Source organism: Mytilus trossulus, chromosome 2 (genome assembly GCF_036588685.1).
Source record: "Mytilus trossulus isolate FHL-02 chromosome 2, PNRI_Mtr1.1.1.hap1, whole genome shotgun sequence".
Classification (NCBI taxonomy): Eukaryota; Metazoa; Mollusca; class Bivalvia; order Mytilida; family Mytilidae; genus Mytilus; species Mytilus trossulus.
This window is the reverse complement of record NC_086374.1, coordinates 63,528,130-63,554,434: the sequence shown is the minus strand read 5'-3', so window position 1 is coordinate 63,554,434 and position 26,305 is coordinate 63,528,130. Positions and strand designations below refer to the sequence as shown.

Here is a 26,305-nt window from a genome sequence, read left to right as displayed (position 1 = left end):
TCGTTAAAATCATTTTATAGTTATATTGGAGATAAAACTGTTAATTCGGCTTCTTATTAGAATAATACAGTATTTTAACGATTCTCACAAACCATATGCATACTTAAGTTTAATAAAGAGAAGATAATATGACAATTATATATCACAAATAACTCGGCGCGATTAAGCAAATAATAAATCAATAGGTGCAAATGAGATCGCATGTCTCCTCTCCCATTTGCTTTCAAATATACTGATTGACTTTTGAAACGCAACACTTATTTTGTAGATTTTTTTTTACCAAATCATGTTTGATCCTCATACAAATACTAGTCATGCTTATCGTACTTCTATCTCCTTCAGAAAGTGTAAAACAGAACACAAAACGTGCCGAACAGAATTGGTTGACCTTTCTGATAATCATTTTGGCGTTTGTTACTGGCAGTCATTGCTTCTGACGGTTACACGTTCATTGGTAATAGGAAAACCAGGATTTCAGTGTATAGCACAATATTTTAACGTTGAAAATGACGTAATCAAGTCAACTTTTGACCTTGCATTTTTTTAAACATTGAAGTAATGCCGGAAAGAACTTTCTGTTCATAAGTCTGTTTACAAAAAAAAATGAATATTTGAATATGGAAATTACAAAGAATAATCTAGTGTTGCGTTTCTAAGCTTGGTCGGTATATCAAAAATAAAGTGTATTGAAACCCAACAACATAAAAGAGACATCTATTAGTTTATAGTGTAAATAGTTTCATGATACATTTATTTTGGGCAGTGGCTATTCGTCCGGCTAGCCGGACAAATAGTCAAAAATGTCTATTCATCCGGCAAGCCGGACAAATAGCATTTTTACTGTTTTTCGCTATTTGTCCGGCCAAAAACATAAGGATGAAGATATAGCTTTGTGTTTTGAAGGTTTTAAATAAAGCACGAGTTGTTTTAATTTTTTTGTCTAACACCGTTTTATGAAAATGAACTCATTCTTATAAAAAAAAACAAAAAAAAACTAAACATTTGATTCAGATTTTTTATTCTATATATTCTAAAGGAATTTGGGTAGGAAAAGGGTGATTCTCTCTTTTGTAGTTCTGTCTATGAATTTCATGTAAGGTAAATAGTCGCGCCAATCATTATTGGCTTTATCTATGATTCCAAAAGATCCTGAATTTATTGTTTCTGTGAAGTTTGGTTAAAGGAAGGTCCCCATATGATTATGCACGATTCTTCATTTTAATTGTTCAGCGATTTTAATTCATAGGAAATTAGAGAAAAGTAGGGCAGGCACGTGTTACCTGTCCACAAAAGTAGGATTTTGTTTCCGATAAGATTGTTTTAGAAAAAAATGTGTATTAAATAGTAAATACAACAGAAAAAAGGGGGGTACCCCAACCCTGGTGTCTTATTCACAGTCAAGGCATATCAGTATGTTCATATATCTCCGTTGTAGTAGAACTTGAAACTAATGCATCCAAGCAAGTTTGATATAGTATTTTTTTCATTCAAGCAAGGTTGATATAGTATTTTTTCCGAATGCGTTTTGGCTCCAAAAGGTAAATGGGGGTAAATCATCAATTTCACTTCGATTTCAGACTAATTCCTCACAGTTAACATGTACACGTTATTATTCTGGAATCACTCCTATATACATTTGTTTAAAGCAATCACATTCTCTCAGGTTTTCTCTATGACATCTTTAAATATAAGTAACGATCTCCAATTCTCAAAACGTCCATTGCATACGCGCGTGTGTTATCCGACACCGCGTGTGTTATCCGACACCTCATCCGGGACACTTTTCGCGTCACTTGACACTTTTGTTGATATTGAAGATTTGCGCATCCGCAGACGGATGGCCGGACGAATAGAGATTTTTAACTATTCGTCCGGCTAGCCGGACGAATAGACACTCCGTTTATTTTGTAGCTAAGACCTTTTGAATGCATGCAATAGACTCATTTTTAAAGGGGCACTAGAGGTTAGACTCGGATACATACCAAAAATTAAATCTGATTATTTTTTTGTTCAATCTTTAGTGAAAGTGAAATAGTGAAATAATATTTCGCTTTTAGCAGCCAGTGTGGTTCAATTTTGTAAAACAAATATAGATGATCAATTATTCACAGCGGCAAGAGAATAATTCCACCTCATTGAATCTTTATATATTCATGTGAACTTAATTTAATTTAACCCCTTAGCTAGAAATGGATTACACATGATTGATGCATGTTTGGTTATTGAAAGAAATGAATGTCAACATTGAAAATGAAACAAAGGTAAATCATTTGATTGACTGTTTTGAAAATGGTGACTATGTTGAACGCATCTATCCCATCGAACTAGATATAAAGGATACTACAGATACAGTTAAGTCGGCTTCATATCTTGACTTACATCTAGAAATTCACAATAAGGGTCGGTTGAAAACAAAATATTACGACAAAAGAGATGATTACAGCTTTCCAATTGTGAACTTTCCATTTCTAAGTAGCAACATTCCAGCAGCACTTGCATACAGGGTATATATCTCACAATTGATACGGTATTCCCGTGCTTGCATTTCCTATCATGATTTTCTTGATAGATGGTTAATTGCTGCTCACAAGGAAGCTGTTTATGGTGAAGTTGAAATCATCCCTCGGTTAATTTTACGGACGCCATCACGAGTTGGTTGACCGTTATGGAATAACCGTTTCACAAATGATTTCGGATATATGTTCCTTAAGCCGTATTAACTACAATCCCCTTTCATGAATGTGACCTTCCGAATTGGACTACATCCCTTCGTAAATTTTACGGACGCCATCACGAGTTGGTTGACCGTTATGGAATAATCGTTTTACAAATGATATCGGATATGTTCATTAAGTCGTAACTTCAATCCCCTTCCCTTTCATGAATGTGACCTACATAATTAGACTATTTACCGGATTTGTTAACACATAAGCAACACGACGGGTATCACACGTGGAGCAGGATCTGCTTATCCTTCCAGGGCACATGAGATCACCCCATGTTTTTTGGTGGGCTTCGTGTTGCTTATTCTTTAGTTTTGTATATGTTGTGTCATGTGTTATCGTTTATCTGTTTGTCTTTTTCATTTTTAGCCATGCCGTTGTCAGTTTATATTCGATTTATTAGTTTGACTGGTATCTTTCGTCCCTCTTTTTTTATCCACACAAAAAATCATTCTTATAGAAATAACATCGAAAATTAACTTATTTTTTAACCTAAAAAATTAAATCAAATAGACAAAGAAAAATCCATTTGCACGAGAACCATTTCTATTCATATAATTTATGTTAATGGGATCAATAGATCGCGTCTAGACTAAAAGACACAAGAAATTATGATATACCATTATCATAGCATATGCACTGTTTATAACTGTTTATTTAAGACTTTAATATAATAAGTTGGATATGTGTTTAGTATGTTTTAAATCAAATATGATAATTTGAGTTAATTCGCTGAATATAACTCTGACAGCTAGTGCCCCTTTAATTATGTAAAATTTCAGGTTTTTGTTTCATAATTGAAGAGATGTACAAAAAAAAGAAATTCCTAGTGAGATATAGACCAACACCTATGATTCGTTTAACATTTTGTTCAAGAGAAGTGGATATGTATTGAAAGTTGCGTCAGAACAGAACAAAACAAAAAAAACCCATACTGGCAAATAATTAAACCAATCATATGTCCATCAATTAAATTGAAAATGTGTAAAAGACCATAGCCTGAGCAGACAACAGCCGAGAGCCACCAATGGGTCTTCAATGCAGCGAGAAACTCCCGCACCCGGAGGCGTCCTTCAGCTGGCCCCTAATCAAATAAGTATACTAGTTCAGTGAAAATGAACATCATACTTAACTCCGAATTATACACAAGAAACATTAATTTAAAATCATACAAGACTAACAAAGGCCAGACGGGCTCCCAACTTGGTACAGGCGCAATTAATATTTTTGTTTTTAGTTGTTTTTGTATTTGTTTTGTTTTGTTTTGTTTGTTTTTTTTGTTTATTGTTTTGTTTTGTTTTGTTTTGTTTTGTTTTTTTGTGTGTTTTGTTTTTGTGTTTTGTTTTGTTTTGTTTTGTTTTGTTTTGTTTTGTTTTGTTTTTTAGTTTTAGTTTAGTTTTAAAAGCGGCGGGTTTAAACATGTTTTTGAGATGTTTTTAACCGTCCCTCCCCCGGCCTATACCTCTAGCCAATGTAAGAAAAAATTATCATAAAAAACCAAACAAACAAATAATCCAAAACAAGATCAAAACAAAACTAAAAACAAAACAAATCAAATCAAAACAAAACAAAACAAAACAAAAAACAAAAAACAAAAAACAAAAACAAAAACAAAAACAAAAAACAAAAAACAAAAAACAAAACAAAACAAAGCAAAACAAAATAAAACAAAACAAATACAAAAACAACTAAAAAAAAAATATTTGGCAAACGGAGTTGAAATCTGCTTATAAGGTTTTATGGTAGTGCGTTCCTTGTAATGTCTAGTTTGGTTATTAGCGTTATCACAATAAATCAACAACATGGAAGCTCCCGGTTCCTTTTCCTTCAAAATGTTATTTTGCAAACTTATTGTTATTTTTGCATGTTTGCAGAGTTATAGATGTAATAGTGAGGTAAACTATGAATCTACTTCTAGCACTACGAAGGGTGTCACTTAAGGAATTCGATCTCATGTAGTTGCTTGCATCTACAGACTACAGCACAGGCACTTGGTTCTATCCATTGGAAGACCGTAATGTACGTTTATAGTGGCTCTTCCAATGAACAGAAACAAGTGCATATGGACTACAGGCCTCAACATAAAAATTGTTACTTTTTATGTGCCTCATTATAAAAGGATCAAAATGAAACCTCCAAAACTACCCTGAGTAAAAACTAAACCAAAATTTTGTGTTTCAGAAAGATAAAATGAATATTAGATATTTTTTGTTTGTTCCTGTAAATCACAGGCTTTTGTTTCTGTCGATGTATGTACTTCAGGATTCTGCCAGTGTAGACGCACCCCTTGATTGACTGCAAGGGTATAGCAGATCCATGTTCACTCCCTAAGGATTAATGGAAATGTGTCCTTTACAATATTAACCGACCACCAGAACAATCCCCACCCAAACACCGCCCAAGGGAGCGTGTAGGACACCAGGAAGTCTGTTATTATGGTGGAGGAAGCCAAACCACTTGCAGAGAACCACCAGTCTTCTCGTCAGGAACAGACAACTGTAAGAGATTTTAGAAAATTGATCTCCAGGTCAAGCTGGGAACAACTTTAAGCTACTGAGGCCCTCGAAGTATCCTATCTATTTTAAACTCCTGTCTGGATACCAGAGATGTGTGTGGGAGGGTGAAAATCACCCTACTGTACTGAAAATTCGACATCTCACGTTAGAATCGAACTCAGGACCTTCAGCACTGTAACCATCAGTCTTAACCACTGGACCATTAACCAACTGTCAATGACAATTGCCTTTTAATACTTCAACAGGGGTTTACTATCCACACTCGTAAGAAAAATCATATGTAAACCATCTTCACTAATGTCAGACAGACTTTTAAGAGTCAGAATTGAGGTATACATATAGGCACCCTAACAGGTTTTGGAGAACATGTCAAAGGAGGAAAAATTCCTCAAATGAGTATAACAATTACAAAAATGTAATCTCTCATTTGAGTATACATGTATATCCTTTTATAGTGCTCCTTAACCACTATAAAAGGATATACATGTATACTCAAATGAGAGATTACATTAACCCAGTGTTTTTACTGAAAATTCGTAACAAATACAGGGAACTTCTTCAAGAAGAATATATATATATCAATATGATTTCTTAAGAAGATGAAGAAGTTCCAAGCCTGTAAGTGTTTATAAGGTGCATGTGGAACCTATGGCTAAAATGGCTGCATTTTCACCCCAAAGTTTACTCAGACTACAGACTACAGACAAAACATGTGCATCTGGAAAAACCTTTGATTTTATTAAATTTGAATGTAAATGTTTTCTTTTTTTCTACTTTTAAAAAAAATTAATACCTCATCTTCCAATACTGAAATTGAACAGAAGTAGACTGCCTGACTTGGAGATAAAATTATAATCTATTATGTCTATACACATGTTATTTTAAACGGCTCATATGAACTGCTCAAAATTAGGGCCATGGTCCCATTGTAAAAAAAATCCTTCCCAATTACTGTTTTAAATTTCAATTTTTTCACTTGTCCCATTAGAAATATATGTAGCGATTCTATCTGTCTGACACTATGTCTACTTGTACCAGACAATAAGCATGATAATACATGTACATAATGTAAGATTTTATGAGATGGTCCAGTGAATAAACATGAACATTACAAGAAGTTGTGTTTATAAAAGTTAACTATAATATTTATGGTCAAAGATATTCTTATTTTGTTAGGGCATATAAATTTTAGGTACATTTCGTTGAATTCTAAAATACGTCTTCTAGTATCTCGATCAGAAAAAAAAATTCAGAAAATGAGAATATTTTTTTAATCCTTTTCTTGGTTCACAATTTTTATAACTGGACTTTTATATATATTTATTTCCCGTTCCTGAGGGAGATATGAAGATTTTTTACCCAAGAATATTCATATTTCATGAGGGCTTTGTCCGAGGTAAATTTGATTTTTTTTAGGGTGAAAAAATCTTCATATCTCTTGAAGCTAAGGGAAATGAATGTTTTATTCCGTTGCCTATGCATCATTTACTTACTGAATATAATATATTAATTCATATATGTTTGTTTTCTTATCCATGTTATCTGCTTGTTTGAATAGCTAAACATAGCAAAATCAATGATACACAGTAATGATCAAAAGTAAATTAATAGTCTATTTTTACGCTGGAATAAATTTAAGCATGGTAATGAATTATCTAACACTATTTTAATAAAAACCACCTTCAAAACAGTATATGGACCATAATTTGCTATTGGGCTTCGTTTCCTATAACTATAGAAAAGTGATAAAATGTGAATAACTGTAAGAAAAGTTGCAACTTCATCTAAAGATGCCATTATTTTTATCAACATACAAGTGTATGCTACTCTTCCCTAGAAAAAAAATTAAAATATTCGAATTTCAAAGATTCTACAACCGTATTTTTGTGTCGTTACTCGCGTTACTTTTTGCTTCCGAAGAGCATAACGCTGACTGATTTATAGATAATCGTCACCGGCAAATTCGTAACTTTTGCTTTCAAATAACAAAGAACATCGACCAATAAGAATAGTGAAAAGAAAATGCCGAGAACTATAAGTATTTATGTAGCAGATGTAAGAACAGTGGCGTGATTTTTGTGTCTGATTTCATAACGCAATTTTTAGATGATGTAATCTGCTTTGTTGTAATAGAATTCTTAAAAACAATATGCAAATATGAACTCTCGCGAAATGTTCAAACAGGTAAATCCGAGATGATTTACATTCTTGTTTTGATCTTCGTAATAATTAAGTAAGAAAATTACGTTATCGTTATGCGTTACATTTCACACAAAACAGAAGTCCAGTTATTTATTAAAATTTTTGTCCTTAAGTTCTAATCATTTCCGGTCATACGTGAAACATGTGACTAACATGTGATAACGCCATTAGGGCCGGATGTACGAAATACTAGGTCTTAACATTGTTTTTGTTTCCAACGGGATGTTAGCAAACATAATCTGTAGACTTGTTTCGTCTTGTTTAAAAGAGGAACATACAATTGTCAATAGAGATTGCGCCGGTGGTCTGTTATTTTTCCTATGTGCATAATGTTACATACGATCCTGTGTGAAAATAAATGCCCAATGACTTGACAAAATCGATTTCATATTTGACAGACGTTAGAACACACTTTGTTCCCGATAGTCCTTGGAAAAATCAATCGAAATTACGTCTCTTATCATTGTACCAATGCTCGTTGGATTGATTTAACTTCAGCAGTAAATATTACTGGATATTTTAGGTGAATAAATATAATTTAATAAAAAATACATGTTGATATACCGTTACACTTGGAATGTACAAAGTTGGAATCTTCGTCACAGTTTTTAGCTCACCTGGCCCAAAGGGCCAAGTGAGCTTTTCTCATCACTTGGCGTCCGTCGTCCGTCGTCCGTCGTCCGGCGTTAGCTTTTACAAAAATCTTCTCCTCTGAAACTACTGAGCCAAATCAAACCAAACTTGGCCACAATCATCATTGGGGTATCTAGTTTAAAAAATGTGTGGCGTGACCCGGTCAACCAACCAAGATGGCCGCCACGGCTAAAAATAGAACATAGGGGTAAAATGCAGTTTTTGGCTTATAACTCAAAAACCAAAGCATTTAGAGCAAATCTGACATGGGGTAAAAATGTTTATCAGGTCAAGATCTATCTGCCCTGAAATTTTCAGATGAATCGGTCAAATGTTGTTGGGTTGCTGCCCCTGAATTGGTAATTTTGAAGAAATTTTGCTGTTTTTGGTTATTATCTTGAATATTATTATAGTTAGAGATAAACTGTAAACAGCAATAATGTTCAGCAAAGTAAGATCTACAAATAAGTCAACATGACCAAAATGGTCAGTTGACCCGTTTAGGAGTTATTGCCCTTTATAGTAAATTTTTAACCATTTTTCGTTAATTAAAGTAATCTTTTACAAAAATCTTCTCCTCTGAAACAACTTGACCAAATTAATCCAAACTTGGCCACAATCATCTTTGGGGTATCTAGTTTAAAAAATGTGTGGCGTGACCTGGTCAACCAACCAAGATGGCCGCCACGGCTAAAAATAGAACAAAGGGGTAAAATGCAGTTTTTGGCTTATAACTCAAAAACCAAAGCATTTTGAGGAAATCTGACATGGGATAAAAATGTTTATCAGGTCAAGATCTATCTGCCCTGAAATTTTCAGATGAATCGGTCAATTGGTTGTTGGGTTGCTGCCCCTGAATTGGTAATTTTGAGGAAATTTTGCTGTTTTTGGTTATTATCTTGAATATAATTATAGATAGAGATAAACTGTAAACAGCAATAATGTTCAGCAAAGTAAGATCTACAAATAAGTCAACATGACCAAAATGGTCAGTTGACCCGTTTAGGAGTTATTGCCCTTTATAGTCAATTTTTAACCATTTTTCGTAAATTAAAGTAATCTTTTACAAAAATCTTCTCCTCTGAAACTACTGGGCCAAATTAATCCAAACTTGGCCACAATCATCTTTGGGGTATCTAGTTTAAAAATTGTGTGGCGTGACCTGGTCAACCAACCAAGATGGCCGCCACCGCTAAAAATAGAACATAGGGGTAAAATGCAGTTTTTGGCTTATAACTCAAAAACCAAAGCATTTTGAGGAAATCTGACATGGGATAAAAATGTTTATCAGGTCAAGATCTATCTGCCCTGAAATTTTCAGATGAATCGGTCAATCGGTTGTTGTGTTGCTGCCCCTGAATTGGTAATTTTGAGGAAATTTTGCTGTTTTTGGTTATTATCTTGAATATTATTATAGATAGAGATAAATTGTAAACAGCAATAATGTTCAGCAAAGTAAGATCTACAAATAAGTCAACATGACCAAAATGGTCAGTTGACCCCTTTAGGAGTTATTGCCCTTTATAGTCAATCTTTAACCATTTTTCATAAATCTAAGTAATCTTTTACAAAATCTCCACTGAAACTACTAGGCCACAATCATCTTTGGGGTATCTAGTTTGAAAAATGTGTCCGATGACCTGGCCATTCAACCAAGATGGCCGCCACGGCTAAAAATAGAACATAGGGGTAAAATGCAGTTTTTTGCTTATAACTATGAAACCAAAGCATCTAGAGCAAATCTGACAAAGAAGTTAAATTGTTAATCAAGTCAATATCTATCTGCCCTGAATTTTTCAGATGAATTGGACAACTGGTTGTTGGGTTGCTGCCCTCCAATTGGTAATTTTTAAAGAAATTTTGCCGTTTTTGGTTATCTTGAATACTATTATAGATAGCGATAAACTGTAAACAGCAATAATGTTCAACAAAGTAAGATCTACAAATAAGTCAACATGACCTAAATGGTCAATTGACCCCTTAAGGAGTTATTGCCCTTTATAGTCAATTTTTAACAATTTTCATTAATTTGGTAAATTTATGTAAATTTTTACCAAATATAGTTCTCTGTTCCTAATGGGCAAAGTTCATGATAGATATAATTGTAAGAAGCAAAATCGTTCAGTAAAGTAAGAACTTCAAACACATCACCATCACCAAAATACAATTTTGTCATGAATCCATTTGTGTCCTTTGTTTAATATGCACATAGACCAAGGTGAGCGACACAGGCTCTTTAGAGCCTCTAGTTAATCTATATTTTTTATTCATGTTCTGCAAACACTTATCAGAAACGCAATAAACTTGTCAAAGGAGAAGTAAACTTTTACCATGCATGACTTGAAAGGAAGTTATTACTTTATTGATTTTAGCCCACTAAAGTAGGTTAAAATGTGGAAACCATGTAGATGGTGTACTGTGAGGTCACAAGTATCACATTGTGCCTATTTTAAAGATTTTAATTCCAAGTTAAAAGTGTTTTTCTTTACTGGATTTAAAGAATGTTACATTGCCAATGATTTGGAATAAATTGTATATAACTGGAATATCAAAACCAAATATAAATACATTTTTTTGGCTTAAACATCAAGATACAACGATTATGGTATCCTGTATCAATGAAGAAAATATGGAAAATTCTGAATAAATTGTACTAATTGTTTTCAAAACAAGCACATATTTAGGAGTTTTATAATACTGTTACATTTAAGATGGATTTTAAGAAAAAGTATACTGTTCATATTATTTTAAGCAGATTTTGCAATAAAATAAAACTAAAAAAATGCTTTCGGTTTCTAATGGTTTCCTGTCAGGTTTAAAAAAAACTTTAATATAACATTGAAAATAGATTTTAAATATTAACATGAAGCAAGTAACACTAGTAATGGTGTTTATTTATGCCTTTTGAATTATATTGTGCAAAATAAAGAAAATAAAGATTGGTTTCCTGTTTGGTTTCATGTCACGTAAACGGTGAATCAAAATGTATTAATTTTTTCTCGAAAAACTCAATTGTTCCATTCATACTATTCTAACACCAACACAACCCACAAAATAAAAGTTAAAATTTTAGAACTTATAAAAAAGGATACAAAAAGAAACCAAAGGCTGAATACCAAATTATGGTCCATATATAAATATGCACATTAACTGCACGTAATGTCATACTACGAGGTCCCGAGGTACAGCATTGAACAGAGGGGATATAATGTTTTGTTCTACGTCACATGTGATAGTTTCAACCAATCAAATGATGATTTCAACATCAAAATCAACATGTAGTGGAATAAAATATTTGGTCCCAGCTAAATATGTTTTCTTTTAAAGCGAGTGATTTAAATTAATTTTATTTACAATTGAAGATGTTTTGTCTTCATTATGTACAAAAATGTAAATTGAGATTAATTTTGAACGTTTAACTTATTTAGATTTTAAAATATATAGTTGTACACTGTACATGTTATTTCACAATTTACCATATACTTGATATGATTTAAACAGGAGGGAAATTACCAACAGACATCTAGAGGAGTTATCTGTACTGCACTAAAGGAAAATATGAAATTTCAAAGTTTTGAAATATTTTATAAATGTATCTGTAATTAGATGATTATACATGTTCATGTATCAACATATTCTTTATTTTACCTAAGACTTTTAAGTTTATTAATACTTTGTATATATATATATTTTATTAGGAGAAAGTTGAGGAATTCTTCAAGAGTGGACACACAAATAATTGGGCAGTTCTGGTAGATACTTCTAGATTCTGGTTTAATTACAGACATGTTGCTAATGTGTTGTCTATATACCGTAGTGTCAAAAAATTAGGAATTCCAGACAGGTTAGTTCATTGTATTTTATTTAGATATTTTAAAATGATGTCTATAACTTCTTATCATACATGTACATTTATATTGATAAAAATTGAATTTAGGAAGTAATTATACCTCTTCCTTAAAAAAGTGGTGGCACACTGTTTAAACCTCTGTCTGAACGTCCATCCATCCGTCAGTCTGTCTAACCCATGAATATATTTGTTGGCATTTTTCAGAGGAACTATGTACATTACAAGGATTTATGTCATTTGGTTTCATATATGAGTCAGCTTAACAGTGTCATGAGTTTTCAGATTCATCACTCAACAACTTCCTGTAAACCTTATACTTTTTTTTTTTGTACTTTAAGCGGGCAGGGGTTTCATTTTCAGTTATTTTAACATTAATAAAAAAAATGTCTAGAAATGTTGACCATAGTTTTAACATAAATTTAGCTACACAAGTAAATTTGTCCTATAAGTTGCATTGAACAGGTTATCTTTCATCTGTAAATACGATCATAATAAATAGATATTGATATTTTTTTACAGCCATATAATTTTAATGATAGCTGATGACATGGCTTGCAATCCTAGAAATCCATAATAAATAGATATTGATATTTTTTTACAGCCATATAATTTTAATGATAGCTGATGACATGGCTTGCAATCCTAGAAATCCATAATAAATAGATATTGATATTTTTTTACAGCCATATAATTTTAATGATAGCTGATGACATGGCTTGCAATCCTAGAAATCCATAATAAATAGATATTGATATTTTTTTACAGCCATATAATTTTAATGATAGCTGATGACATGGCTTGCAATCCTAGAAATCCATAATAAATAGATATTGATATTTTTTTACAGCCATATAATTTTAATGATAGCTGATGACATGGCTTGCAATCCTAGAAATCCATAATAAATAGATATTGATATTTTTTTACAGCCATATAATTTTAATGATAGCTGATGACATGGCTTGCAATCCTAGAAATCCATAATAAATAGATATTGATATTTTTTTACAGCCATATAATTTTAATGATAGCTGATGACATGGCTTGCAATCCTAGAAATCCTCGACCAGGTAAGTATTTTATTTTAGCGTTTAAAGTTTTATATATATACCAAAAATATAAGTTATCGTTTAAATATATAAAAATTAGAAATTTGAGAGAACTGTAGAGGAACATATATTCCTATAACTATATATAAAAAAATCTGAACAAATGCCAAATGAAAACAAAATTCATATACTTGAAATGCATGAAAACTAAAAAGTAGGTAGGTAGAATGTCAGTCCAGATATTGTAAGTCCAGATACTGATATACTATGGGAATGGAAACAAGTGAAATTTCTTAACTTAAAAGTTAGAACAGACAGAGATTGGTTGAATAGTAGAGCATCTCCTCTTGTGCTTTCATTCCATTATGAAAAGTATGGTATAGATGTTTGACCCTTTTCTCTGTCGATGTGTTCATTTTATCATTTATTTTTCAGCCACAGTGTTTAATAATGCAAACCAGCATATCAATGTATATGGAGATGATGTAGAAGTGGATTATAGAGGTTATGAGGTGGGTACTGATTTAAATATATAATGGTTTAGAACAATTAACAAACGTATTGGATAGTACTGTACAACAGACCACTCCAACACACCAAATAACCAGGAAAAAGAGAAACAACAAAGAACAACACTTGATCAAGATAATAGACAACTTTCGAGTTAGATGCATTTCTGTCAAAAACTCTGGTTTTAGTGAACATCATTTGTGCATTTAGAGGCGTCTTCACTTTCATTCCAATGTTGAGCGAGTGGTTGGAAAACTATAATTCTATATTGTACGAATTATTCAGCAAATTGATTTCTCAAAATTGACAATCAGCATTGCTGTCATTAGGGAATTGTCATTAAGTACCTACAGAACAACCTTTATTTTTAGTTTATCCTGCACAATGACGATTGATGAACATAAATAGTGCAGGGATACAGGTGACTCCCTCTATCTGGTAAATGACGTCATAAAGGCCCGCATAATTGACCAGTTTTTTCCGGTGACGGAGGAACTCGAAAGTGGTCTATTGACTTGGTAGGGTCATGAAATGTGTTGGTGTCCAACCAATTATACATGTGCACAAACCTTTCACTCTTATTTTAGACCATATGTCATAAAAAGAAAACATTCAATAAGAATCTTCACAAAGAAGCTAACAACTGATAAAAACTTTTAGTACACAAAAGATGATATTTAATCATTCTGGTTGGTAACCATGGTAACATAAATAAAAGAAATTATACTCTATATTGTTGTTGAAATTGTATTAATGTGAATTAACTTAAATTGCTGGTATGTGTTTCTTTGTCTTTGTTTAGAATTTAATTTTACTTTTTAATATTGTTATGTTTAGGTAACAGTAGAGAATTTTATAAGAGTTTTAACAGGACGATTGCCACAAAGTACACCACCATCTAAACGTCTGAGTTCTGATGAACGAAGTAACATTTTGGTGTACATGACAGGTGACATACTCATTACTATAATACTGTTGCACTATACATTATGGAATGTTAGCTTCTTTTGTCTATTTTTTTTAGAATTGTGAAATATACTTTGGGAAAGAAAGACTGATTTTAATGTTTTAAGCAATAGTTATAAAAGAACACAAATAACAGGAAGTCAACAGTCTTATTGTACAAATCAAAAACAGTCTTATTTTCAGAAAGAGCCGTAACTTACTATCATGCACAATTTATAAGTACAGCATTCTCAATTAGAATTTTTTAATGGTGAATCAAATTGCTCATCAGTTTTGGCCATGGTGAGTCCACAGCTTGAAGAACAAATTGTATTGCTGTTTAATATGTTCATGACAGAAACACAAGGAAATGACATAAAGGTTGGATTAACTCCCTTTTTAATATCCGATGCATACAAATTATGTATGCATCTTTTCCTGAAATCATAATTAATCTTGTATATAGATGTCCATTCTTCCCAAATCACAATAATGAATGCATGCAATAATTTTTGAATTAATTGTACACATTTGTCATTCATGTCATTTGTTGTCTTTAAAAAACAATAAAACATAGATGTTTATAAATGATGAAAAAAAAATATTTCACACATTAAACAAGTCATATTAAACAAACTTTTCCATTTTTAAAATATTGAAAAGATCTCCAAAAACTACATTATATCAGTTTATTGGAAAAATTCATTATTTTATATCTAAGATTAAGTGTTTCATTATTTATTTCCATCAGTATAAAATTTTACTTTGAATCAATTTTTTTTTAATCTATTTTAGGACATGGAGGAGATGGGTTTCTCAAGTTTCAAGATGCAGAGGAAGTATCCAATGTAGAACTGGCTGATGCATTTGAACAAATGTGGCAAAAACAAAGGTTGTTTTAACTAGTCTTTACTCATTTTAATTTGTTAGTATTTCAGAATTTTATGAATTTCAAGAATTGTCTCCCCTTCCATGTTATGAATATTTCATTTGTATTTTACTTACTTGAAAATTGTTTCTTTATATTAGGGTAGAAGAATTTTTTAATGCAAATTAATGCATTATTCATGTGCTAAATTGATTTTTGAAGTATTACATCTGTCAGTTGAGTTAGTCTCAAGTAATATGAAAACATAGGAATATAAGAAACATAAGATAACTACAGAAGGAAAACTCCTTTATGGGAGGAAACACAAGATGACTACAGAAGGAAAGCTCCTTTATGGGAGGAAAAATAAGATATCTACAGAAGGGAAACTCCTACTTTATGAGTAGAAACATAAGATAACTACAGAAGGAAAACTCAATACTTTATGGGGGAGACATAAGATAACTACAGAAGGGAAACTCAATACTTTATGGGGGAGACATAAGATAACTACAGAAGGGAAACTCAATACTTTATGGGGGAGACATAAGATAACTACAGAAGGGAAACTCAATACTTTATGGGGGAGACATAAGATAACTACAGAAGGGAAACTCAATACTTTATGGGGGAGACATAAGATAACTACAGAAGGGAAGGAAACTCCTACTTTAGGAGGGGAGACATAAGATAACTACAGAAGGGAAGGAAACTCCTACTTTAGGAGGGGGGACATAAGATAACTACAGAAGAGAAACTCCTACTTTACGGGGGGCAGGAGAGGGGGACATAGGACAACAACAGAAAGGAAACTCATACATTATTATATTTACTAATCTAGTTGACAGCAAGTTTTTTGTCAGATATTTAAGCTACTTTATTTTTGCAGTTGAATCTTGATGTATTGCACTCAATTGTGTCAAAAAACTGGGATCAGTTTAGGTATTTTGCTTAACAAGTTTGTATATCGTCATAAAAAATGCAATCGTTTAATATTATTTGTCTATTTTCAGATACCATGAGGTATTCTTTATGATTGACACATGTCAAGCTGAGTCAATGTTCCAGCTTTTTTATTCTCCTAATATTTTATCTGTAGCTAGTAGCCATGTTGGTGAAGATTCTTTATCAGTACGTCTTATTTGATTTATGTTTAGTGTAATTTTAGATATTATTTTGCTTGTATTATGACATTGTGAACATACCTCTTGAGTTATCTCTCTTTGTTCCTGGACATTTTTGAATCAGTAACTCCTTCAAAACTCTTTAGCAGTAATCAACAAAAAGTTCAATGATCTAAGAAAATACCTTTTACTGTTACAGTAGTTATGCATCTTATTTTTTTGGGCTTCCAGTATCCTCTTATGAATTACTATGTTTCCTTTATTTAAGTTCTCTGTGGAGTTGTTACTATTAGTTTATTAGACAATACACATCATTTCTATATAACTCATTTCTAAGATCCGAGTTACATCAGGGACTTTCTATACTTATGGGACTCATCTCTATTGATTTTGACTGATTACTAAGCTGCCTGTTTAAAGCTACCACACAACAGTAAACTTAGTTTCGTATCTCTGATATATGATGCTAGTAGTTATTTGCGTATTTCGCAGTTCATTGTAATTATATAATTTTTATACGACCGCAAATTTTGAAAAAATTTTCGTCGTATATTGCTATCACGTTGTCGTCGTCGTCGTCGTCGTCGTCGTCGTCGTCGTCGTCGTCGTCGTCCGAATACTTTTAGTTTTCGCACTCTAACTTTAGTAAAAGTGAATAGAAATCTATGAAATTTTAACACAAGGTTTATGACCATAAAAGGAAGGCTGGTATTGATTTTGGGAGTTTTGGTCCCAACATTTTAGGAATTAGGGGCCAAAAAGGGCCCAAATAAGCATTTTCTTGGTTTTCGCACTATAACTTTAGTTTAAGTTAATAGAAATCTATGAAATTTTGACACAAGGTTTATGACCACAAAAGAAAGGTTGGGATTGATTTTGGGAGTTTTGGTTTCAACAGTTTAGGAATTAGGGGCCAAAAAAGGGCCCAAATAAGCACTATTCTTGGTTTTCGCACAATAACTTTAGTTAAAGTATATAGAAATTAATGAAATTTAAACACAAGGTTTATGACCACAAAAGGAAGGTTGGTATTGATTTTGGGAGTTTCGGTCCCAACAGTTTAGGAATTAGGGGCCAAAAAGGGACCCAAATAAGCATTTTTCTTGGTTTTCGCACCATAGCGTTAGAATAAGTAAATAGAAATCTATGAAATTTAAACACAAGGTTTATGACTATAAAAGGAAGGTTGGTATTGATTTTGGGAGTTTTGGTTCCAACAGTTAAGGAAAAAGGGGCCCAAAGGGTCCAAAATTAAACTTTGTTTGATTTCATCAAAATTGAATAATTGGGGTTCTTTAATATGCCGAATCTAACTGTGTATGTAGATTCTTAATTTTTGGTCCCGTTTTCAAATTGGTCTACATTAAGGTCCAAAGGGTCCAAAATTAAACTTAGTTTGATTTGAACAAAAATTGAAACCTTGGGTTTCTTTGATATGCTGAATCTAAAAATGTACTTAGATTTTTTATTATTGGCCCAGTTTTCAAGTTGGCCCAAATTGAGGTCCAAAATTAAACATTGTTTGATTTCATCAAAAATTGAATAATTGGGATTCTTTGATATGCGAAATCTAACTGTGTATGTAGATTCTTAATTTTTGGTCCAGTTTTAAAATTGGTCTAAGTTAAAGTGCAAAGGGTCCAAAATTAAACTAAGTTTGATTTTAACAAAAATTAAATTCTTGGGCCTCTTTGATATGCTGAATCTAAACATGTACTTAGATTTTTGATTATGGGCCCAGTTTTCAAGTTGGTCCAAATCAGGATCTAAAATTATTATATTAAGTATTGTGCAATAGCAAGTCTTTTCAATTGCACAGTATTGTGCAATGGCAAGAAATATCTAATTTCACAATATTGTGAAATAGCAAATTGTTTTTAATTAAGAGTTATCTTTCTTTGTCATGTATAGTAAGCAAGAAATATCTGCAAGAATTTTTTTTAATTGGAGTTATCTTTCTTTGTCCAGAATCAACTTAAATCTTTGTTATATACAATATACAATGTATATTCACTTTTTACTACCAACTGATAAATTTAAATAATCTTTACCATTCAGTGATAACAAGCAGTTTTTTTACATCGTAATATTTTATGATGTATTTAAATGAGTAGTAATTGTTGCAAACTCCATTAGAATATTTTAATTGAAATTAGTTTTGGAATAAGGGAAAGGGGGATGTGATTAAAAAATTGGGTTCAATTTTTCTCATTTGAAATTTCATAAATAAAAAGAAAATTTCTTCAAACATTTTTTTGAGAGGATTAATATTCAACAGCATAGTGAATTGCTCTAAGAGAAAACAAAAATTTTAAGTTCATTTGAATACATTTATTCTGTGTCAGAAACCTATGCTGTGTCAACTATTTATTAATTTTTGGTCCAGTTTTCAAATTGGTCTACATTAAGGTCCAAAGGGTCCAAAATCATAATGTGACATAAACCTATGTTGTGTCAACTTTTTAATCACAATCCACATTTAAAGCTGTATCAAACTTAAAAGTTGTGTCCATACTTGTCCCATCTGTTCAGGGTTCTACATCTGCGGTCGTATAATGCTGCGCCCTGCAAAGCAACTGGTTATATTATTATTAGTTGTTAATATAAAATCTGATTGATAGCCATTTACGATGACAAAAAATATAAGATTTTGAAAGAATGATGAATTATTAAATCTAAACGTATCATTTTAAAGAACATCCCAGTTGTGTAAAATGGTTTCCATATCAAACAAGATGGCAGCTACTGAAAATTCAACGAGCAAATACCTCAAAGTTCAAAGATCAATATTTAAAAACAACATTTTGCAATGACAAAATGTATAAAATTTCATTAAAACAATTTTTTGATAAACCTGAACATATAGTTATGTCAATATGAAGAAGACTTCGTAAATGTGAAATGATTTGCTTTAAAGTCATGTGACTTCAACTACGGCCGAGATCAGTTTGATGATTTATATAGACATCGTTATTAGTGACTTATCCTGTTAGTATAGAAAGTCCCTGGTTACATGCAGGAAAAAATTCTCTCAAGTGACTTATAAAAGTGTTTAAAAAATTTTGTTGTCTCCCTTTGTCAAGAGACAAAGAGATGTCATTTATGATGAATTCCATATAACCTCGACCATTTCATGTTTAAAGATTTATTTTGGCAAGACAGAAATTCAATTTCACAGCATAGATTATTTAAGAAGTTAACAACTATATGTCTACTTACGGCCTTCAACAAATAGCAAAACTCATACAGCATTTTGATATGTAAAAGGCCTCAAAATCACAAATGTTCATTATTTCAAACAAGAAAACTATCCTGAAAATTTATGTACAAAACAATGAACAAAAAGAAATATGACTTAAGACAGGAACCTACATAATGGTTGCAATTAAATGAAAATTAAATGAATTACTCCATGTCATGTGATAATGTGTTACCCAATAGAATTTTTTGTAAAATATATATGTAAATATGATAATACACAACATTAACATATATTGGATGATATTAAGTTAAATTAAATAATTGTATGATATCTTAATGAAAAAAGAAGTTAAAATGTGTATGTTGTTTCTTTCAGCATCATGTAGACTCTAGTATCGGTGTATATGTAATTGACAGATACACATACTATGCTTTAGAATTTCTGGACAAGGTGACACCAGATAGTAAAAAAACTATGGGACAATTTGTAAGTAGTTTTGAACTTTAAATACAAATGTACATATATCATTATCTTCACACTTGTTTCAAACTGGACTATTCCTAAAAAGTTCTGGATGAAAAATTGATATCAACTATACTGTGAAAGTACTTTTATTCGTAGGGTACCAATTTTCGTGGTTTACGTGGATGACTTTATCCACGAGTTTAAGTGTCCAAAGAAATAAAACAACCATTGTCCAAATCAAGACATGGAAAGATTCCAATGTAGGTTTGACTACTGATATGATCTAGAGAATGTATTGAATAACGCCAAATCTTAGAATACTTAAATAGTAGCAGTCACAGAACTACACCTGCATGCAGGATTATACCCATTTAATCTTAAATAACCTGAACTGTACAACTTTTTATCTTTTAAACTTCATAAAAAAAAATTGGGTCGACCAAAGTCAAATTTCTGGTATTGATATGCTAGTATGATGAAGAGTTGATTTTATATCTCATAGTTCTCGTACACATGGGAAATAATAATTTTATGGTGGATTTGATTTTGATAAGAACTATTTGAAAATTCATGATACGTTTATAGTATTTGTTTATGTTACTGTTTCTTTAGGTGACATGTTTATGGCCTAATTTACACTTTTGATGGTCTTTAATCTGTTGATCACTTTATTAGTGTTGTCACTACGATTTACACAGGTCAATGTTTACTTTGCAATTTCCTTCAATCCAGACTATTTGTAACATTCCATCGTGTCTAAAGGCTTTAATTTTTTCAAATTGTTTTTTTTAGAACACTAAAATTCACGAATTTAAAAACCCACGAACATGTAAATATTGCTCAAACCACGAAAATTGATACCCACGAATTAAAGTACTTTCACAGTATATGATTTTGAAAGACAATTTTGGTGCATTCGGAATTCAAATAAAGATTAAACATTTGTAAGATTTGGTTCAGGTTTTGTTTACACTATTTTCCTTGTATTTAATGAAAATTAAAATATAACATGAATCCATCCAGTTTTTCCCAACACTAGTTTGTTGCTTCTGTATATTGAGTAGAAATTTGTCTTATGTAATTGATAAAGTTGAGGAAAACATTTTAATCTTATATGTTGCATTTAAATTTAAGATATATATTAAAAAGACTTATTTGATAAATTACATATATTACTTTTGAACATCAATTTATTGAATGCCACTGGTCATGATTTAGAAAATGAACAACTATTCAATCCATCAATCCATTCACTGGCTAGACTTCAATATGACACAATTTAAAAATATGGTAAATCACTGAAGAAAAATATTTTGTCATGACACAACTGCATCTTTGACTTGTACCCCACAATCACTTTTAATTCATACCTTAAAATGTATAGAAAAATAATAGAAATGTGTCAATTTTTTCAGTTGAAAGTTTGTCCAAAGAATTTATGTATATCAACAGTAGCCACTAGAACAGATTTATTTGCCAGAGACCCAAACAAAGTCTTACTAACAGATTTCTTTGGTAGTGTAAGGAATGTTGAACCTTTAGCCAAGACCATCAAACTTGTAAATAAAACAGATCAATGCACGTAAGTTACAGCTAGTAAAGATTTTCATTGATTGGCATTTGAAATATAACCAAACAATAAAAATATTTGCAAAGTAAGATAACAGATTTCTTAAAATCTTTCATTTATCTGATGTATAAGAAAACAGTACTTGCATATTAAACAAAACTGGGAAAAAAAAGACGAATTTTCTTCAGTGTGCTTTTGTTTTTTAGAGTGGTAAGTCGAAATTATTAAACTAGTTTTTTGAATTACTGGAAACAAGTTTCTAATAAATGTTTTTATTCCATTGAAGACCAATTGATTGCCAAAATAAGCAAGGATAAACATTCATGTCAACATCATATGATGTTTTATCACATTCATTGCTCTTGATTATCATGTTTACTTATTCTCATATTTGGGTATCATTAGTGTGTGATAACATTTAATACAACTTGTTTTCCATGTATTTGCAGTAAAGATAGCTGTCAAGATAAAATAGAGCCTGAAGATCAAGATCTAGAGCCTTTATCATATGCAGAACAATTTCCAATGCCTAAATGATTTATATGGTGGAAGGGAACTTAAAACTTCTGTGATACAATTCATGATAGCAGGCCAAGTAATCAATGACTTAGTAAGAATGACTTTGAGGTGGTCTTAGAAACAGCACACTGGCCCTGTGATTGAAGATCTTATGGCTAAAGAATGATGACATTTAATGATTGTGATGAATAGTTCTTTTGATTTAAATTTGTATTTTTTGTGTTTTATGCCCCACCTATGATAGTAGAGGGGCATTATGTTTTCTGGTCTGTGTGTCCGTTCGTCTGTTCATCCATCCGTCCGTCCGTCCGTCCGTCCGTCCGTCTGTCCCGCTCCAGGTAAAAGTTTTTGGTCAAGGTAGTTTTTGATGAAGTTGAAGTCCAATCGACTTCAAACTTGGTACACATGTTCCCTATGATATGATCTTTCTAATTTTTATGCCAAATTAGAGATTTCACCCCAATTTCACAGTCCACTGAACATAGAAAATGATAGTGCGAGTAGGGCATTTGTGTACTGAGGACACATTCTTGTTTTTTTATATTTCTTATATAAGTGACAGTTTATAGAGTTATAACATGATTTATCATTCAATTATGACCTCCATTAGAAATAAATATTCAAAATGATTAAACAGAGAATATGTCAATTTCCAAGAGACTGTAGGTAAAAGAAATTTTAATGATTTAAACATTTCTTTTTGACCGCAAAAGGTTTTTTTTACGGTTAATAGGACTGCAAAATTTAAAAAAATTGGTATATTGGTATCATGTCGTTGTCAGCGTCGTCCGAAGAGGGATTGTTTCCGGATAATAACTTTTGAATAAGTTAAAAGAAATCAGTAAAATTTTAACACAATGTTTATAACCACAAAAGGAAGCTTGGGATTGATTTTTGGGGTTATGGTTTTAACGGTTTAGGAATTAGGGGCCCAAAGGGGCCAAAAAACAGAATTTATCTAGTTTCAGGACAAAAAGTTGTGTATTAGTATTTCAATTGTTCTGAAATTGTACCACAATGTTTAATACCATAAGTAGAAGGTTGGGACTTATTTTCTAGCCTTCGACTTTAGTCGAAAAAGGGAGACTAAGAGATCCTGCATTCTGTCGTCGTCAGTTTCGTTGTCAGAAGCGAAAACAAATATTCACTCTGTGGTTAAAGTTTTTGAAATTTTAATAACTTTCTTAAACTATACTGGATTTGTACCTGTGTATTTGTATTTTACTTATAAATGGACTTAGCTTTTCTTCCAGTTAACATTATAACAGTCTGTAGTTAAAGTTTTTAAAACATTTATTAGATTCATAAACTATCCTGGATTTTTACCAAACTTGGACAGAAGCTTCTAACAATCAAAAGAAAGTATCAAGAGAAATATTTTCATTATTTTTTTTCCTCATTTTTGTCTGCCTGCAATTTAAAGCAAAGGTAGGCGAGACAATGGGTTCTACGGAACCCTTACGAATATTTTCAAGGGGTTATTGGTCAAACAAACTAGGAATTAAGGGCCAAAAAGTGGTCAAAACAAGCATTTTTCTAGTTTCAAGACAATAACTTGTGGGTAACTGTATGGACATCTCTGACATTGTCCCACAAGTTTTTATACAACACAGGGAAGGCTGGGATTCATTTTGGGGTTAATTTTCCCCAATATGTAGGAAGAAGGGGCCAAAAAAGGGCCAAAAAGAAACTTTTTCAAGTTTACAGACAATAACTTGTGTTTAAGTATATGCATCTCTATAGATTTTTACAAGAAGGTTCAATGCCGCTAAAGGAAGGTTGGGATTGATTTTGGGGGTTATGGTCCCAATAGTTTAGGAATTAGGGGCCCAAAATGATAATTTTTGTATATTTCAAACAATAACTTTAATATGTTAAAGTGTATGAATCTCTCTGAAATTAAACCACAAGTTTCCATACCATAAAGTGATGGTTAGTTTTGACTTTGGGGGGTTAGGATCAAATGTCTTGGAATTGGGGACAAAAAGGGGAAAAAACTAGGTATTTCTGGTCAATGGACAATTAAGACAATTTAAAAGCAGTGTAAGGGAGGTAATTCTAAAACATTTAGCATACAATGTTGGATATGTTCATATTTACCTCCCTTACACTACTTGTATACTATGTATAAACGTCAGGTTTTGGACTTATTGCAAAAAAAGGGTGGTGGGAGTGGTGGTAGTTGTTTCATTTTATTTTTTTTCAAATTTTTAAAAACTTAAAAGAAGAAATCTTTTATTGCACAATATTGAGCAAAAGATTTTTTAGATCTTGACATTTGTTTTCTGTCAGAAACTCATATTATGTCAACATGTGATCACAATCCAAATTCACAGCTGTATCAAGCTTGAATGTTGTGTCCATACTTGCCCAAACTGTTCATGACTTCTGCGGTCGTATAAAGCTGCAGAGCACCTGGTTATATTGACTTATGATGTAGACCATAATTGTTTTATTATACTGAACTAATTATGAGGAAATGCAAATTTTTTGCATATATTGTGTTTATGGAGTCTTTTTATTAGAGGACATTTTCTATGTCTGGTAAAAACTGCAACAGAATATTGTAGCTGTCACCATTATTATTAGACAACTTGGAATTTTTCTACATGCAAAAGCTTATGGATTTCAAATGGTTTTTTTAACATGCACATTCCGTGACATTTTTTGTTTGCCTATTCCCAGTTTCCTGTAGAAATAAATGAATTATTTCAAATAATTGCACATTCCTGAACATTTATTTGCAATATCCTGCAGGAAACTGAAATAAATTATATAATTTTTTTCTATTTTATCTTGTTGTAGTTATTACCGGTATATAAAAACTTGAAAATTTAAACATTCACTGCATCCCATGATTTAAAGTTGTAGTGATTAGGGAGATGTTCATGTACTATAAACAGCAGGTCAACTATTTTTTTGGTGTATGGAAGGATGGTTTAAGGTGAAGACATCAGTTTTGTTGTGTTCATCTGACCTTGTCCTCTTTTTTTATCATTCATTGGTCTGTATTAAGGTTTCGTGATTATGTTTACATCTCTTATAAATAAAGAAAGTGTTCAACTATGTTTGGTATATGTTATGGTTTTAGGTAAACATGCTGACCTGGCAGGGCTCATTGTTCATTGGTCAACATTTAGTCTTTGTTGTTTTGTCTGTTTCTCAGATACTTGTATTATTTATAAGTAGTTCAATTTTATTTGGTTGTATGGATACTTGTAAGGTGTTTGTCTAATATGAGTAAAGCCTGGATCAAAAAGACTTAACAACTTAATCATGATCAGTAAAGCTGGTGAGACATCTTGGTGTATGATTTCTTGTTTTGAAAATAAGGATGAGAGAACTAAAGGTGAAGGCTTTAATTAGTTAAAGATTCATGTACAGCTTTCAATAATGGACAACTTTACTCTTCAGTTATCTTTAAATGGTTCAATGACTAAATAAGAAAAATAATAATAAAAAGACTAATTTATAATTAAAAACCAATTCTTCAGAGAACAATTGAAGGTCTTTCCACCTCGATAATAAGAATGAAATTTATAAAAAAAGGGTAAGAAAGGGTCACTCCTTGTTGATGTAATTTGGTACCTCAACTGATACAGAAAAATAAGATTAATAGGTATATACAGAAGATTTAATTGTTTTTATAATGAACAAAAACAAATTTAAAGCAAAGGTCAAAATCTAGAACGTCAAGTTGACCTTGACCTCAATTTCAAGGTCATAGGTCAATGATCTCAAATCAAAAGACCCCAGGTCAATCACTTGTATGGTTGTAGAGAAATATCGATTTCAAAAACAAAAGGGGAGAAAACTCCTAAAAGGGTTGACCAAAACACTTCGACATAAATGGGTTGAAGTTGCTCCTTGTTGTAAACAGTAATTAGGCAAACACATCGTATCATTAACTGTTACAGTTTCTTTTGAATAACGATAACAAGCAAAATTCAAAATTTATAACATGACCTTGACCTTTGACCTTGACCTCAATTTCAAGGTCATGGGTCAGTGAACTCAAATTAGAAGGTCCGAGGTCAATCACTTGTATGGTTGTGGAGAAATAACGATTTCAAATACATAAGGGGAGAAAACTCCTATAAGGGTTAACCAAAACATTTCGACTGAATAA

At 31.8% G+C, this 26,305-nt stretch overlaps 1 protein-coding gene across 1 annotated transcript; it reads left to right on the top strand.

The window, feature by feature from the left end:
- Nucleotides 1–4,499: 4,499 nt before the first annotated feature.
- LOC134707760 (GPI-anchor transamidase-like) lies at nucleotides 4,500–24,931 on the top strand. The gene is made up of 10 exons (XM_063567791.1): nucleotides 4,500–4,618; nucleotides 11,773–11,918; nucleotides 12,936–12,994; nucleotides 13,409–13,485; nucleotides 14,321–14,432; nucleotides 15,224–15,320; nucleotides 16,310–16,427; nucleotides 19,998–20,108; nucleotides 21,503–21,669; nucleotides 22,107–24,931. The coding sequence occupies exons 1-10, from the start codon at nucleotides 4,526–4,528 to the stop codon at nucleotides 22,192–22,194; spliced, it is 1,068 nt and encodes a 355-aa protein (XP_063423861.1). The 5' UTR covers nucleotides 4,500–4,525; the 3' UTR covers nucleotides 22,195–24,931.
- Nucleotides 24,932–26,305: the final 1,374 nt, after the last annotated feature.